The sequence below is a fragment of the Ascaphus truei genome, chromosome 5 (assembly GCF_040206685.1).
Source record: "Ascaphus truei isolate aAscTru1 chromosome 5, aAscTru1.hap1, whole genome shotgun sequence".
Lineage (NCBI taxonomy): Eukaryota > Metazoa > Chordata > Amphibia > Anura > Ascaphidae > Ascaphus > Ascaphus truei.
This window is the reverse complement of record NC_134487.1, coordinates 222055923-222074304: the sequence shown is the minus strand read 5'-3', so window position 1 is coordinate 222074304 and position 18382 is coordinate 222055923. Positions and strand designations below refer to the sequence as shown.

Genomic DNA, 18382 nt, shown 5'->3' with positions numbered 1-18382 from the left:
CTTGAACACGACCTCCGCATGAAACTTGAACATGCGGAGGAAGAAACTCTGAAAAGGAAACATGAAAAGTTTTTTAGAGACAAGGCCGATTACGATAACAATAGACAAAGGAATTGGGCAAAAGACACCGATAGAAGTAGGTCTGCTAAAACAAACCATAAAGAAGGGGGCCCAAGAGACTCCTCCCAATCCTTAAATAGAAATAACGAGCAGCAAAGACAATTTACACCCTTCCCTAATCAAAAAGGTGGGGGTAATTGGAATGAAAGAGGCAGGGATACCCAAGTATATGGCAATAGAAGGGGCTTCACCCCTAATAATGGTTATCCGCCCCATCCCAGACAGGAGGGACAGTTTAGAAACCCCAACTACAAAGGGAAAAATTACATTCCAAATTTTAGATATGGGCAAAGAGAATATAGTAATTATGATTCGAATTTTAATCAGAGAGATTTTAACCAGAGAGTTTTTATACCAAGTGTTAGGCAGAGATCACCGGCCCAACCCTCTCCCTCAGGTTTTTTTGACTCAGTCAAAAACAGACATATAGATCCACTGAGGAAGGGAGAGGGTCAGGGGGCAATACAAAAACCAGAGATCAAAGAAAGGAGGAAAAGGGTCCTGTCAGGAGAGGAACAAGAGGGGGGGCCAGATCTCAAGAAAAGAGATTGCGAGATGCCTTAAAAACTATACCCCCTAAAGGAATCTTTAATCTGTCTACCGTCATTTTGACGGATGATCAGAAAAAGGTTTTAGACAGAGGCCTTACTTTCTCCCGGTCTTGTGGTCCTAATGCTTTTCAACTCTACACGGACCTTCAGAAGTTTGTAAGGAATCTCACTCTGAAGCGGCATTTTATTAAATCGGACATAGAAAATACTCCAGCAATAATTACTACTGATATTGATATTGCTGAATCGATTCAGCTGGAGACTAGAGACGATGAATTAACCTGCACACATACTCACTTTAGAGGGAAGTCAAAATTTTACCCTGCACACTCTAAAGGTCACCATATAGAGACATTTTTTAACATGGTCAACAAAGATTTTAATCTTTTAACCAATAATTTTAAAAATAGTGATATTAGACATAATTTAAATAAAAAGGAAGCATTGGCTTTAAAACTCCTAAAGGAAAATAAGAACCTTATTATCAGGCAAGCTGACAAGGGGGGGGGTGTCGTGTTACAAGATAGGAAGGATTATGAGGGGGAAGCCCTCAGACTCCTAAACGACACCTCCTCCTATAAAAGATTGAAAAGGGACCCCACTGGGGAATTCTTGGTTTTACTTAAAAATCTTCTTGATGAAGCCCTCACGAATAATGTAATTGAAAAACGTGAATATGAATTTTTATACTGCAATTGTCCAAAAATTGCCATTTTTTATCATCTCCCAAAAACACACAAAAGTATGATAAAGCCGCCTGGCCGACCGATTATATCGGGAATAGAGAGCCTTACATCTAACCTATCCCAATATGTGGACTATTTCCTCCAACCTTTTGTAGTACAACTTCCTTCCTACCTGAGAGATTCAACATCAGTGTTGAATCTGTTAGAAGGGTTTGTGTGGAAAGACTCTTATAGGTGGCTCACTTGTGATGTTCAGGCCTTGTACACCAACATCCCACACGAGGAGGGTTTGAATGCTGTTCAATCCTATTTATTGAACGATGTCACTCTGCATCCCCTCAATAGCCAATTTATTATAGATTCCATCAGGTACATCTTGAGACATAATTATTTTATGTTTCTTGATGAATTTTTCATACAGGTTTGCGGAACTGCAATGGGCACTAGATTTGCCCCTAGTTTCGCAAACCTGTATATGGGAAGATGGGAAGATGAATGTATATTTAACAACAACCCGTTCAAGACAAATATTATTATATGGCGCCGTTTCATAGATGACGTCTTGTGCGTATGGGACGGCGACCAGTGCTCTATCGGCCAATTTTTGCAGTATTTAAATAATAATAATAAAAACCTCACTTTCACACATGTAGAGCATGAGACACAAATACACTTCCTGGATCTCAACCTTATGGCGTCAGCAGAAGGAAAGGTGGTAACAAAAACGTATTTTAAGGAGGTTGATTGCAACAACCTCCTTGTTGCCACAAGTAATCACAAAAAAACGTGGATATCAAATATCCCCAGTGGCCAATATTACAGGTTGAAGAAAAATTGTAGCACGGAAGTAGATTTTGAGGAACAAGCTGAGAAACTGACCCAAAGGTTTTTAGAGAGGGGTTATCGTCTAGAGAAATTAAATACAGATCTGGAGAAAATAAGAAAACTTGATAGAAAAAATATGCTATTAACAAATTCCAAAAAAAGCAAAACCCCCAAGGAGGGTGAGGGGAAATGCAACGTTTCTTTTATCACTAATTTTAACTCAATGACGGGGCAAATTGAGAAAATTGTAAGAAAACATTGGTCTATATTATCAAATGATTTGCTGCTGGGTGCTCACCTCTCGAAATTCCCAAAATTCATCTATAGAAGAGCAAAAAATTTAAAAAATACACTATCCCCGAGTGACATAAAACAAATTGAATGTCCTAGTGGGGACGATAAATGGTTAAGTACTAAACCAATTGGGAATTTCAAGTGTGGGAAGTGCTCAGTTTGCAAATATTTGCACCCAGAGAGAAAGACTTTTAAATGTATCAATGGAGAAACACATGGTATTAATGATTTTATATACTGTAACACTGACCATGTTGTTTATTTATTGGAGTGTCCATGTGGCCTTTTATATGTGGGACGCACTAAACACCCATTGAAAGTGCGCATACAAGAACACATGCGCAACATTAAAATAGGTTTTATGAAGCATAGTCTTTCTAAGCACTATGCACAATTCCATAAATGTGATCCCTCCTCTCTATTATTTAAAGGTATTAAGCACGTACCCAAAAACAGGAGAGGGGGTGACAGAGTAAAAGAACTTTCTAGGCAGGAAACCTTCTGGATACACAAGCTAAATACTCTGTATCCAGGGGGTTTAAATGAAGATATAGACATTTGGTCCCTGTATTAAGTTTATATATTATTTTTCTGTGTTCCCAACCATATTTTACTTGTTTATATATATTTTTTAGTATATATATATTTTTTAGCATTTTTTAACTATTTAAGGGATTTTTTTCATAAGTAACAGATTTTTAACTTTTGTCTCTTTGTCCTTTTAGTTTACTTCATAGGACATGCCTTTTTAATATTTACTAGGATTGATTAGATCACCTTAATGCTCCTCTATTAGTGATTGGCTTTGCAGACTTTTCATGTTTCCTATTTCAGTTGGATGGTGATATTTATTGCCCATTAGAGTAACCTCCCTGGTCTATATGGCCACTAATGCACTCATGTACGTTTTTTACTATGTGTAACACTGTTTTCTCTCTTTTAGTCTCATCAATCGCGTGTGGTTAGCTATGTTTGTTGTTAATAAAGTTTTTGTGATGTTTATGTTATGTTGCTATTAGCTACCAGTGACGCGCGCAACCGGGACTATTAACCCGCCCCCATTACTTTCCCATTGGCTGTGAGAGTTGATAGCCCAGCCAATGAGGTACGATCGTGTAATATTTATAACTGATCCGGAACCACTTCAATTTATATCCCTGATGAAGAAACGTTTTCGTTTCGAAACGCGTTGGATGACTGGACAAGAGCTCAACCTCTAATTTATTACCCCACCATCTGAGCTGATCGAGTGTGAACGGCGTGATTACCAGCGCTCCCCCCCCGTGGTGACGTCATCGACCCGGAAGTGCTTCTGCACAGAGGGGAGTGAGAGGACCCGGCCGGTGTGGAGCTGTGCTCTGGCAAAGGACTGCAAGTGGCAGCAGCAGCTTTGGACTCGTGCTCTTGGGGGAAAAGAACTTTTTTAGAGGCGATCTACTTACCTACTTACCAATAGGATCCTGTATCCGAGACACCAGCGCCATAACCCTTGAGAGGATACTCCTTCCGGTTTCCTGAGGCGTTGGGTAACATTATCCCTAACTGCATTTATTTATCTTTATTGATGTACGCACATTACTTACCCTAATTAATTGTACCTTTATTATATTGTTTTATGCACTATGAGCGTTGTGCGCTGTGTCTTTTTTGTCTTTATTTTTGACAAAGGCCTGCTCTGGCTGAAATGCGTCAGAGGATCCGTCAGGTGTTCACTTTGCTACAATAAAGTTTTTTTAGTCACCACTTCAGCCTTCCTCCGTTCTTTCATCACGGCTGTGCATCGCTTCTTCCTCCAGTGGGAGGAGTTCTCGTCAGTTCCTGTCCGCCTCCGGTGGCACGCTGGGTTGCTGTCCCAGCTGATAGTGCAGTCACCGCCGGTCATAGACCACCCATCGCGACGGAGGAGTTGCTCGAGGGTTGGCGGTGCACCTGACTGTTGGAGGAATTCAAATACAAAGGCTCGGCGCCATACGCTTCACAAACCGTGAGTCCCTCTATCTCAATTTTATCAGTGCTCTTAGGTGAGCCAATTGCTTGGAGAGACTCTTATACTCACTTGTTTGAAGCTTTGCCGTGACCTGCTACATATATTGAATTAACAAGCAAGATTCAGCAATTTTCTCTTACTTCTTGAGCGCCTGGTGGGTTAACCCTTGGTTTGCCGGTCCATATCTACCAGTGTAAGACCTGTTAAGTACAGGCAGTGGATGGGTTAATTCCTTCAGAAGGCCTACTGTGCTATTGCAGCCTTGGATGCAGTAAGTGTATCCAAGGGCGGGCCTAGCAACAACTAGAGAGTGTCTGTCTGGGGTAGGTACTGGCTGGGTGACATATGCAGATGTGACACCTGCCAGTATCAGACCTGCCCTGTTATGGGGCAGGGTTATAAGCCCAACCCAAGGGTATATAAACTGGTACTCTCCTAAACTTGGGTGTGTCTCTTTCCTCCCCCTGTGGAGTGAGCAACAGCTACCTTGTGTCCCATAAAGGGTTACAGGAGGAGCACCAGAAGGGAACTTAGATGTGCCTCAAGCTTGAAAGTAACCTTCCAGGGGAAGCAAGAAAGGAATGCACTGCTGTAACAACTGACTAATGCAACAAATACCATGGAACCATATGCAAGTGTGAATCACGGTCTTGGGATATGGAAAAGTGTCGGCATGGACCATCCTACTACCACAGGATCCTCGCTGACTGGAGGCACTGCCAAAGACTAAGGTACCCTGTAAACCTGTCCTGATAATCCCCACATCATCGCGGAAGTACTCAGCCCTCCTGTTACCTCAAAGGTATGCACCACATCGCATGAAAGACATTAGTAGCAGACCTGATCTCACTTAGGGTGGGGCTAAAGGGGCTACATCTAAATGATACGGTAACCTCTCTTACAAAAATAGTAGAGCGTAAATGAATGGAAATGTGATAAAGTGTGTATCACGTAATTTTTAATTTCAGTCCTGTGACTGTGAACCATGATGTTACATTAACATTGTTTTTGATAGTTCCACATGTTTTATTAAGTGCTGCACTATGACACTTTTAACCTGTTTTGAAAATATTTTCTTGACAGGAAATTAATGACTGTTTTGAAGAAATATCTGGACGTTTCCAGCAGAGGGGAGGCTTGTGAGCCAATTCTAAGGACTTTGAAAGCACTGGAATATGTGTTCAAGTTCATTGTACGGTCGAGGACATTATTTTCACAGTAAGCATATTTTTTTTTTTTGAAGTGCCTTGTAATTGATTAGTACTGCTATACCACTGAGATGTAGTATTACTGCTACAGCACTTACAAAATGATCAAACATTCTTCTCTGAGATGCTAATGTGAGCAGCAGAGGATCTTGTCACAATGTATACAATACTGGTACAGCGCTTACAAAATGATCAAACATTCTTCTCTGAGATGCTAATGTGAGCAGCAGAGGATCTTGTCACAATTTATGCAATACTGGTAAAAAATTTATGTAGTATAGAGAAAATAATAATCCCGATATAGTCTAGTTTTTCTTATATATAAATATTTATTTATGTAAATATTTTTAAATAACATAGTCAAATATGTTTTCATGACACTGATACAGAATTGTGGGGATATGAAAATGTTTCCTAGAATGTAAGTGTTTGTTTTGTATAGTCTGTTTTATTATATGTATCTCAGGTTTACAGAACAGGTTCAGTTCAATGTCTTAATTTAGCATGTCAACAAAGTTTATAAAATTCAGACCTGCAAAACACATGAGAATGACCAAGAGGTCACAAAGGTTCCTATAACCATAAACTCTCAAGAATAGAGAGGATATATAGCGAGATTCTAATATCCCCGTGGATGGCTGGATATAATGAGTACCCCAAAGACAAAGGTTGAGGTGAGCTTCATATCACAATAAAACAAAATAATACAATTTTATTAGTTAACAAGAACGGCAAAAAAAGAGAATATATATATATACAGTGCAGGAATTCATAAAATCCCCAGAGTAGAGACGGTGGGATAGTTAATAGGTAGGTGGCATAATCAAATACACCTAAACCTATTGGTTTTAGGCTGTATAGTATATTGGTGTGACCAGATAGGTTGGATCTGTGTAGATACAAGCCTGGGCTGGAAAAACTCCAAAAACAGTTTGACAGAGAATGATGTCTGCCTATTGGGTTGAAATGCCACTTTTAGGTCTAAGGGGGCTATGCACTAAGCAGTGATAAGTCATTTTAAGAGCGCAAAGTGCTCTTAGAACGGGAAGTTCCGCCGAGCGCTATTCACTAAGCCGCGCAAACAGGCACTTTGCGCTCTAAAACGGACTTTTTCTTGAAATTTTTTCTAAGTCCAACTTTGCTCGTACGATCATCTGTTTGCGCTGAATCCTGCCCTTCTGCAGGATTCACTAAGCAACGCAAACTGATCGTACGTGAAAGTTGCGCTGAATAAAGCTCACCAGCTAAAGGCTGGTGATAAAAAAGCAGGACTTAGAAAAAATTCTTTGTTTACCTTTTTGCATGCGCAACACCATTACAACAGGCCGGGGGGTAGACCATGTGACAGAGGCTTGCGGGAGAACGGATGTGACGTCATTGAAAGCCTGTCACATGGTACTAGAGCCAATCAGAGTTGGGATGTATTTCCCACGCTCTGATTGGCTACCGTACCATGTGAGGCCAGCCATCTTTCTTTTCATGACGTCATCTTAAAGGCAATTGAAGCACAGCCATTCTGATTGGCTGTGCTTTCATTGCCTTTAAATGACGTCATCATTTTTTTATTTCTCGGCCAAAGCACATGGTTTTCACGGCCCAATCAGGGCGGTGGGAACCATATGACGAAAACGTGACGTCATAGGCTTATAAAAGCCTATGTCGTCTCATTTTGAAGGCAGATGCCGAGGAGGAAGGACCTCCTACAGAAGAAGATGGCCAGGGCGTGGCCGAAGAAGACAAGAAGACCCCGGAGGAGAGCCGCAGATACAAGAAAGAAGAATACAGATGAAGATGGATTACAAATAGAAGACCCATGGATTGTTTTGGTTTTTTATTTTAATGTTTATTATTTTATGGTTTATTATTTTATGGGTTCCTGTGTGTGGATTGGTTCGAGAGTAAGCTGTTTAACGGGAGTCGGTGAGTGGGTCAAGTAATGGTAAGTGAACAAACGAAATGTATTTTATTTAACTTGTTCTTTTTTTGTTTTTTACATGTGTTTTATTTTATTTTTGGTATATCATTTCTTGCCACTGTATGTATGTATGTATGTATGTATGTCTAGATCGCTATATACATACAGGGTAAGAAATTATGTTGTTTTAAAAGCTTGTTTTGCTGTGTTTAAAATGATTTGGGCCATGCTGCTATGCATAAATGTGTGTGTAATGTATTTTAAAATTAGATAGATGTAATTTTTGGTCTTGTATGGTGTACTTTAGGTCATGGTGAGGCTTGCTTTTGTATATTGTATTCTTTTTGGTACTTATATTTTGTCTGATGGTTACTTGTTCTGTTTAACGATTGAAATAGTTAATTGTTTAATTGTTATGGATGGAATTTAAATTGTTTAATGATTTGATTAATGAATGCTAATTGATTTATGGTGACTTGATTGGTTTAAATAGTATACTTGTTTGGATGTATTGGTATTTTGTTTGGAATATTTATTTATAAAATATTTTACCAGGAAGTAATAGATTGAGAGTTACCTCTCGTTTTCAAGTATGTCCTGGGCACAGAGTAAAACAAATAGTACATGGTTACAAGTACAGTTACATAAATGAACAGGGTATACATTATATACAAGACATTGCGTGCAAAGTTAAAGAAAATGTATATTATGAGCGTATGAAACAGTTACAGACCGGGTTAAAATGTGAGACAGCCTTAGATTTGAAAGAACTTAAACTGGTGGTGGACGTGAGAGTCTCTGGTAGGTTGTTCCAGTTTTGGGGTGCATGGAAGGAGAAGGAGGAACGTCCGGATACTTTGTTGAGCCTTGGGACCATGAATAGTCTTTTGGAGTCTGATCTCAGGTGATAAGTGCTGCAGGTGGTAGGGGTGAGGAGCTTGTTTAGGTAGCTGGGTAGCTTGCCAATGAAGAATTTAAAGGCAAGACAGGAAAGGTGAACTTTGCGCCTAGACTCTAGTGTTGACCAATCTAGTTCTTTGAGCATTTCGCAGTGATGTGTGTTGTAGTTGCATTGGAGAACAAAACGACAAATTGAATTATAGAGGGTGTCAAGTTTGCTAAGGTGGGTTTGAGGAGCCGAGCCATATACTATGTCTCCATAGTCAATAATTGGCATTAGCATCTGCTGTGCGATACGCTTTCTGACCAGGAGACTTAGCGAGGATTTGTTCCTGTAAAGTACCCCTAGTTTGGCATAGGTCTTGGTTGTCAGGGTATCAATGTGCATCCTGAATGTTAAGTGGGAGTCAAACCATAAGCCCAGGTATTTAAAAGTAGTGACAGGTGTTAGGGTGGTGTTAGCGTTGGTTCGAATCAGGAGCTCAGTCACTGGAAGCTTTACAAATTTAGTCTTGGTCCCAAATACCATTGTTACAGTCTTGTCAGTGTTTAAAAACAGTTTGTTTTGGGAAATCCAGTTTTCGAGTCTCAAAAAGTCAGACTGAAGTATGTGTTGAAGGTCAGAGAGGCTATGACTGTGTGCATATAGGATTGTGTCATCTGCATACATGTGTATTGAGGCTTCCTTACAAGCTGTGGGAAGATCATTAATGAACACTGAGAAGAGTAGGGGCCCCAGAACAGAGCCTTGCGGGACACCACAGGTGATATCCAGGGGGTTGGAGTTAGAGCCTGAAATGGACACATGTTGGGTTAAATATGTTATTGTTAACATTCATTTGCAGAGTGTACATGGTGCATAGATTGTATGCATCATGTATACAATGTAAATGCAAGGTTTTGATTGGCATTTGAGGATTTTGATTGGAAGATGAGGTTGTATTTTTTAATGAAATATGATTTTATTGTACTGTGTCTGTATGGATAAGTGGTATTTGTAGTAGAGCATGTTTTTGATAACCCTTCTACATTTATTTGTATATTGGTTCATCATGTGTATATAAATATATAATTCTCTCTCTCTCTCTCTATATATATATATATATTTATATATATATATATATATGTGTGTATATATATATGTGTATATATATAGATGCATGATGAAGCCACTGTACAAATGAATGGGTGAAGGGTGGGTATCGGGCCAGGTTGGCTTAACCCCTTAATTACCTTTGCGGTTATTATCCGATAAGGTGATTAAGGGTTAATTGATATCTGAATGTTATTGCTATGTATTGGCTATGTTTTTTATTGGCAACGGAGGACAAGGATTGTGCTGGCAATGGGGGCTTCTTATTTATGAAGTCAGTAGAACTTTATTTATTTTATCATGCTAGTTAATGTGTTTAATAATGGGCAAATAATCTATTATCCCTATCTGGATAATAGTTATTCGGCACATTATTGTACTGTATGTGTTGGGGGGGGGGGGATGTATGTATTGAATGTATAGGTCAGGTTTATTTATTTTACATTCAGGGTTGGTTCCTTTGGTCTGCGTGAGACCTCTGGAGACCACCTGAGGTATCCTCGGGTATCTCACGGGTATCAGGCTGGTGGGTCCACGGGGGACACCTGCAGGGAAGAACCGGTGGCCCCACATCTATGGGGGCACCGCGGACCCGTAGTGCCCACCCGTGGGAAACACCTGAGGCCCCTCAGACACCTGTGGATCTGACCCGGGGCCCCCAGACATCAGCGGCCTTCCGTGGGGACCCAATTGTGGCCCACGGTGACCCGCGGAGACCACCTGGTGGGCCATGGCGCCTGGCGGGACCCACCAACAGGCCACCAGAACCTGTATGAAACAAGTTGCTGGTAAACTGTAGGTCTGTGAGGTGACCCGTCAGGCCCACCGGGGACTCACGTGGGCCTGGGGTATGAACCCTGTATGTAAAAGAATAAATCATGTATTTATGGGGGGGGGGCACAGCGGGTGGGTTATGTATTTAATAAATAGAATGATGTTCATTGTGGGGCAGTGTATTGTTTTTATTGTGGGTACTGAGGGTGGGGGGAGGGGGTATTGGCCCCAAGGGTATGTGTGTAGGCCTCCCGGCTGGGTATTGTGTGAGGGTGGTTAGGCCTCACGGGGTGGGGGGTTAGTGGGGGAGGGTATGTAGGCCTCCCGAGTGGTGGGTGAGGGTGGGTTAACTCCTTAATGCCTGTAGCGGTTAATAACCGCTATGGTGATTAAGGGGTTAGGGGACATTACATTGGATGTTTTTATTCTTGTGTATGTTTTGCAGCATCGGAGGGGGCATGGGCTGGATGAAGATGAGGATGAAGACGGCCTTCATCGTGGCTGCCTGTAAAAGGTAAGTGTAATATATATTGACTGTATTTATTGTAATTTATATGTATTTAAAATGGGCAAATGCATTATTATCCATATGTGGATAATAGTAATTTTGCCCATTACTGTACTGTATGTGTTAGGGGGCGGGGGGATGTGTGTTGTATATTGCTATGTTTATTGGGGCAAATGGCCCCAATAAACATGTTATTGTGCCTTAACCCCTTCATTGCCTTAGCGGTTAGCCGCTATGGTAATGAAGCTGCTTTAATGTATTTTTATTAATAGTGTGCGGGAGCAGGGGGTCCTCTGAGCTGAACCGCATTGATTTCTGCCTCAGAGACCCCCTGCTTCCCGAGTTACAGGCCCCGGTTTGGGGCATCGGAGGCCAGTGTCGCCGCCATCTTTAGAGAGCCCACGTCGCGTCTTGGACGCTATAAAGATGGCGGCGACACTGGCACCCGATTCCCCATACCGGGGGCCTGTAACTCAGGAAGCAGGGGGTCTCTGAGGCAGAAATCAATGCGGTTCAGCTCAGGGGACCCCTGCTCCCGTACACTATTATTAAAATTTACATTAATGCAGCTTCATTACCATAAGGGGTAAAATAATAAGTGTAAATAAGCGCTAGTGCAATAATAATTATAAAAAACAGGGGGAACAAAACCTGAGATACAGTCCTTGGATGTAGATAGTCCTTGAGCTGCCTTGGGGGGTTAATCTGGGATCTTCCGACCAGATATGGAAGATATGTGTTAGCTGCTACGGTAAGGAATTATTGTTTATTGTTATGTGTGTTTTGACAGTAGTGTAGATGTGTAGGGGGTCTCCTGAGCTGAACCGCATTGGTTTCAGGTCCGAGGACCCCCTACTTCAGGAGATACAGGCCCCGTTATGGAGTGCCGTTATCCCCTGCAGAATTTAAATGTCCCGGTCACATGACGCGGAAGCTTGAAAGTGCAGGGGATACCGGCACCCCATAATGGGGCCTGTATCTCCTGAAGTAGGGAGTCCTCGGACCTGAAACCAATGCGGTTCAGCTGCGGAGACCCCCTGCTCATGTACACTATAATTAAAATGTATTTATTTAGTGTACGATCGTCTGTAACAGCATTGCATGGAGATGGCAAATCTCCATGCAAATGTTACATGCGGCTTTTTTTTCTATTAGCTAGCATACGGGAAGTTTCAGTGCGCTAGCAGAGGGAAAAAAGCTTGCACGCACGATAAGCCAGTTTTGGGCACATCCGATAGAAAATGGGCTCAGGGCCTTAGTGAATCGCGCCGCCGGCTTCATTTTTTATCGTACGTGCTAATTTTTTTCAGGCCAGCGCGAAAGCTCGGAGCTTAGTGCATAGCCCCCATAGTCTCAAATATACTCAAAGGATAATGAGTTATGCAGGATATAGGCATATGATTAATGTGTCTGCCAAAACAGATAGCATAAGGCTAATACATATTCATAAATTACCTTAACACGTATGTATGTACTATATCCACATCAGAACACAAATTGTAGGGCATAACAGGATCATGTATATGTAGCGATAACATCCATAGTAATGAATACCAATATACATAAGGATACGCTGTCGTGTATGCAATAGGTATAAATACAAAGAGCCCAAGTATGTTATAGATACAACAGTATTCTGGATAATATGGCACACTCGTGAACGCCACCGTACAGTATAATAGGCAATACAATTAATACAGAAATGCAATACTTTTTCCTAACGGGAATGTTTGCGGTGTAATGTTTTTTATTTTAAGTACCCTTAGATATGCATTTCACATTCTTTATTTTGGTTGCACAAAATACTAATCCTTATTAGAGGGGAAATAATGTACATCATACCATTGTGCAAGAGTTACAGTACATTTTAGTTGAAAATGTTGCTGTAATCCCAGAAATGCAGAAGGTACAGTACAGTATCATATGTTCTATAATTTTATACTGTTCTATAATTTTATAATTGTTTTCTCAATTAAGCCAAGATACCTGTATACAGGAGTCATTGCACTATGCCAATGAAAATGCTTCTTATAGTGATAATCTCAATGCTCATGGATTAGAGGTATTCTACAGAAGTTCCTTTACAAACCTGAAATAGTAATACTGTATGTAGGATTGCAGAATCTCAGTTTTTATAAATTGCTTAATAATGTTATATGAAAGTACTACAACATTTTACGAAACAACTCCAACTGGCAAACTTATCAAAACAAATTTCGCTTGAGCCCATTATAGCTCAATGTTTTAATACAGTGGTTTAAATGGAAAAGGATGATAGACAAATAGATCAATATTTTTTATAAAGCAATCTTCTGCTACAGTCTAAGGCATCATCCTGCGCTGGATGTCTTATGTGTCTAAATTCAGTAGGCTGTAAGGTATCTTCCAGCGCCAGAAGATTGTTTAGTGAATAAAACCCGTAATAATGTAGGTCATCATTGTTTTGTACGATATGTATTTTTTGTTGTTATATAGCAGAACATTTTAAAGTGCTTCCAAATGGTTGGAACAAAATAATGGTCGGTTTCAAGATTAAAATGTGATAATATTTTCTGCACAAAAAAAAGTTATTTTGCAGAGAACTAAACTTAGTGTGTTCATTTCAGACATGCTGTAATTGCTACACAAGCTAATCTCATTCAATGATAATAAGAAAAAACACCTAAATTGTTTAGAGTGGAAAACGCCATCTGCCGTTTTGAAAATTGAATCCTTAAGAATTAACAATTTTTTGCTTATCCCTTAAAGTCATCTTACAAGTGCCAAGACCATATGAGGCAGATCTATATTTATTTTAATAAGAGGCAAAACAATTCACAATTAATAGGTGATAAAATAAACATTTAGCATGGTTTCATTCCCAGTGTTAAACACAACAATATGTATAGTAAACAAACCCAAAGGCTACAGCTTAAAGTTTTGTTGTTGTTATGGTTTCGGTATCTTTTGTGGCTGTAGCTGCAAGTTATTGTTAAAACAAGTAGGTACTGTATCTATTAATCAATGACTCTGGCTACACTACACCTTTCTACAATATCTCGAAAAATATTTTCTTTGATTGTTTTTTTATTGAGATCAAATGTGTAATAACTTAGAAATAGTAAAAATAATAACTTATATTTTATGAGAGCTATGAGCATCCATAAGTACAGCTGCGGCCGCCTTTATCCTAATGCGGCCTTAGCCGCGTATCTCTGACAAGACGCGGCCAGATGCGGTCTGTTTTCTTTTTTTCCATAGCGGTTTTCGGTATGTTAGCGCTTGGATTTTTAGCGCTGTCTGCTATACTGCAATACCATCTAAAAACACAGGTGGGCATTCGCGAGCTGTTGTCTTAAAAGTCTAATAGCAATTCAACCTACAGTACAGCCGTACATTCTCTGCAAGTCCGTGTGCGCACACAGTACTGTAATTGTAAAATGAAACGCATAGGCGTGTTATAGTATCACATTTTCAGCGCATACAGCACTCTCCCTCTCGCCCCCGCGCACACATAAAGCTAAAGTACTATTTCAACTTCTTATCTTCTTCTTATCTACAGTACACATCTCCTTCACCATTCCTTGGAATTTATGGCTTTCTGGCTTCAATCTATCCGAACCTGTCATCACATTCCTGCGTGTATAACGTACAGAGCCTGGTGTCACATTTCTGCGCATGCGTGTTTAACTTCACATTCATTTAGAAGTTCAAGTCTGAAAAAAAAAATTGTGTGGTTTTTTTGGTTTTGTTTCCAGACAAGAACCTACATAAAAATTCTTGATATTCTGATATTCAATCGGCACTGTAGCTTTTTAATGCGACACTAGTCATGCACATGCTTTATTTATGTGATTTTTATTTATTTGGGGGTGTGGGTGTGGGGATCAAAACATTACATGACCTGTTGAAAATATTTCTTTGAACGACAGTACAGGTAATCCTTCATGCAGCTTTACCATACGCACACACACACAAGGCTCAAGGATTTGATTTCAACTTCTTATCGACACAGACCATTCATTTTCAAATGGTTGCCTTCGTGTTTTTAATCGTCCCGAGCCTGGTGTCACATCTCTGCGCCTGCGTGTAATTCTCTTTGAGACCTTGTTGATTATTAATGCAGAGACCATTCATACTGTATGACTCATCCACCCACCCCCCTACAACCCTTTGAGGCTTTGTTTAGGGTAACGCATGCGCACGCGTGATAATCCCTTCTCGAATGTAATATGTTAATCTGATTAGCCCTTCTTGGCAACTACAGAAACTAGTGTAGACTTGTGAGGTTTACATCGTACATGTACTATACTGTTTAGATGAATGTAATGAATCGAAATGTGTATCCACACCTTCCCGCATTTAATATGTTAATCTGATAAGCCCTTCTTGGCAACTACAGTAAGTAGTGTAGCCCACCTCTAAGCACTTCACACACAAAACCAAAGCCTTTTCAAGAATCCCCCACGCCCGCACATTCAAAGTGAATTTAAAGTTCAAAGAAAAAAAAAGCGATTTAAAAAAACCATCATCTGAATCATGTTTTTGATAAATTACCAATTTTTGTAATTCTTTCTTTTTCTTTGGGGGGGGGCCTTTCAATGATTATGATTATCGTGAATGTAATAAAATATTTATTTTATTTTATCAGGAATAAAAAATACAAATAATAATGAATAATGCAAAATGTAGTCTTTATCTTCTTTGTACTGTACATGTACTGTAGTTCTTCTGTCAGTTGAAAATTGAGGGCCGGTGGATAATCATGGAAGAATGAAAAATACAAATAATCATGAATAATGCACATTTAAAATAATAAAAACAGTAATACAAATTTTAAGTCTTTCTCTTCTTCGTTATGGCCACATTGCACTCTGTAGTTCATTGAGAGAGGGATTTTTTGTGTAAATGTGTGTACTGTTGATACACTATACACACAGTTCACACAATTTACACATGATATCCCCTCTCCCCCCGCCCGTCCTTTTTTAGTGCAGCTCTCGGTGATAAGGAAAGAAAAAATTAGTGCAGTTATAGTAAGTGCATATAATGGCATTGTGTACAGTATAGTTACTCCATTTTGGACTATGCAGTTACTACTGTCAAACTACTGTATACTGGAACTACTGTATGACTACTGTAAAATACTTTGTAACAAGATTGGGAGTGCAGCTCTCTCTGAAAATAAAAAAATAATGCAGTTAAGTGCATTTAATGGCATTGTGTACAGTATAGCTACTCCATATTGGACTATGCAGTTACTACTGTCAAACTACTGTATACTGGAACTGCTATATGACTACTGTAAAATACTTTGCAGCTCTCTCTGAAAAGAAAAAATTAGTGCAGTGAAGTGCATGGTGTGTACTGTAAAACAATCTGTGCCAGTACATCGTTCCAAAAACTCGACAACTCATCCTTTTTGGAGGGTTTCACCACTTTGCGGATATAATCCTTTAGCTGATGCCAGACCATTTCGATAGGTGCAACTCACTTTCAAATAGAATTGATTATAGGAATGTAGGAATGCAATTATGATAATTGAGGAAGGAGGTGCAACACAAAAACAAATTGTACAGTTTATCTAACAATTGCTAGGAAAATGATTCTGTTAAAAATTATAAGCCATCTATCCCATAAAAGCGCTATTGCAGTACTGCACGGTACAGAAAACATACAGTATTCAAAATACTTTACAGTACTTACGCGGTAGTTACCGTTGCTGTCCTCTTGACTTTTTTTGTCTTTCCGTGTGCATGATAGCATACGGTGGCTGCTGGTACAATGAGGCCAGAAGTACTTAACCAGCATTGAATATCTGCAATTCATTGTCCTCTCGTGTACATCTCCTTTATTCTCATGCTGAGATCCTTAGAAATCTTTTTAACAGGCATCGCTGTGTGTAGAAAGAAATACAAGCACAAGAATGTATATTCGATGTTTAGTCGATGTGTATTCAATGTGCAGTGAATCCACAAAATGGATGGTGTATTTATACTTTAATGAGTCACATTAATGTACGCCCACTTTTAACACCTGCACCTACACCACTGTGTAGACCCTTAGCCTCATTACCGGGCAAATCACGCTGTCCCCTAACCCCCTTAGAGAAACCCAAGCACGCTGGCCTTGATGGTCTGTCTTAGACTGCCGCACCAGAAGCCTGAGCGATCCGGGTCCCTGCACCACACAGTTGACCGCCAGGCCCCCCTCTTTTTGTTGAGCAAACTAATTTGCCTGTGTGCAATGCCTCAAAAAATGCCAGTGTAAATGCTGCATTAAATAGCTTTGCCTCAAACTGAAAAAAACAAACCGTCCTGGTCGCCTGGATCAGGCCCTCCAGCAATGGTGGAGTGAATGGCTTCCTTGTGTCCTAGACTTCTGATGCCCTCTTCAATCTAGCTACTGCCCCCTGCACCAGGAAAGCTGTAGTCGGATCTCCCACATCCCTTAAACACATAAAAAATGCTACCACGCAAATTTCCTTTCCACCGAGCTGGATGCTAGCCCTTTTTTTTTTTAAAACCAACACGTACATCAAGTGGACACTCACCTCAGAAACCTCTAACCCAAGCTCCCCGCCAGATCCTAGAATTCCCGACAAGCCGCTGCATAAGTGTCCCATGTTCCAAGTGCCACTGAAGCCTGCATCAAGTCGATCACTGGACTATCGCCAACTCCCACAACTCAACCTGGGCATCGCAGGCCAACTGGATCCACCTCTGGCACCAACCTTCTGAACTTTGCTAACTAAATTCAGGATAAAGCGTCAGGAACCCTGTTAGCCACCCCAGGTCCATACTTAGCCCTAAAGGCTATGTTTTATTTCAGGCAAGTTAATACAAAGTTACGCAATAAATTCGACACGGGGAAGGGAACGGGGCCCAAAACTATTAACTGCTTCAACCACCCCCATATTAGCAGTCCAGAACACTACATTCCATTTAGCCAAACGCACTCCCCAAAGCCTTATGGCTACTACTAACGGAAACAATTCTAGGGACATCAGGTTTTTAAATAACCATGACCCCAAGAAACATGCCCTAAATCCCACTGAGCCAACCGCCTCCGTAAAGTGCTGGAGGCTATATTCCATAAGGAACAAATCAATTTTGATTCCCCAAAAAAATGAGAACGGAAGTGGGGTCCTCCACTTTCTCTACCAGCAAAAAGACAACAAACTCCCGCGCCATTGCTATAAACTCAACCAGTCATCTGGCGCAGAATTCTGACTCCCCTGGACCTATGAATAAAAAATTATCTAAATAGTGCATCACCCCCACTACCTGCACTCCTTTCCGGATTACCCATTCAACGAAAGTGCTGAAAGTAGAAGTATAACAGGGCACACCCCATTGACAAGCATAAATCCACAAAATACTGGTTGCCCCGCATGCATTCAAAGAAGGTGTAAGCACTGGAGGTGTATCGGTAGTAATCTGACAACTTGATGTCAGTCTTCGCCAATAGCGCACCTTGCCCATTCTGTACCTTCCCACCAATGTCATTGCTTGCTCAAAACCAACATTACTCACTGAACAA

At 40.5% G+C, this 18382-nt stretch overlaps 1 protein-coding gene across 1 annotated transcript in view; it reads left to right on the top strand.

Moving 5' to 3' along the window:
- DOCK2 (dedicator of cytokinesis 2) overlaps nucleotides 1–18382 on the top strand; it is a 1423644-nt gene that overhangs the window by 323283 nt on the left and 1081979 nt on the right. The window contains exon 22 of the mRNA XM_075599153.1: nucleotides 5547–5681. Coding sequence (XP_075455268.1) covers nucleotides 5547–5681 — 135 coding nt within the window. The remainder of the gene's footprint in view (nucleotides 1–5546; nucleotides 5682–18382) is intronic.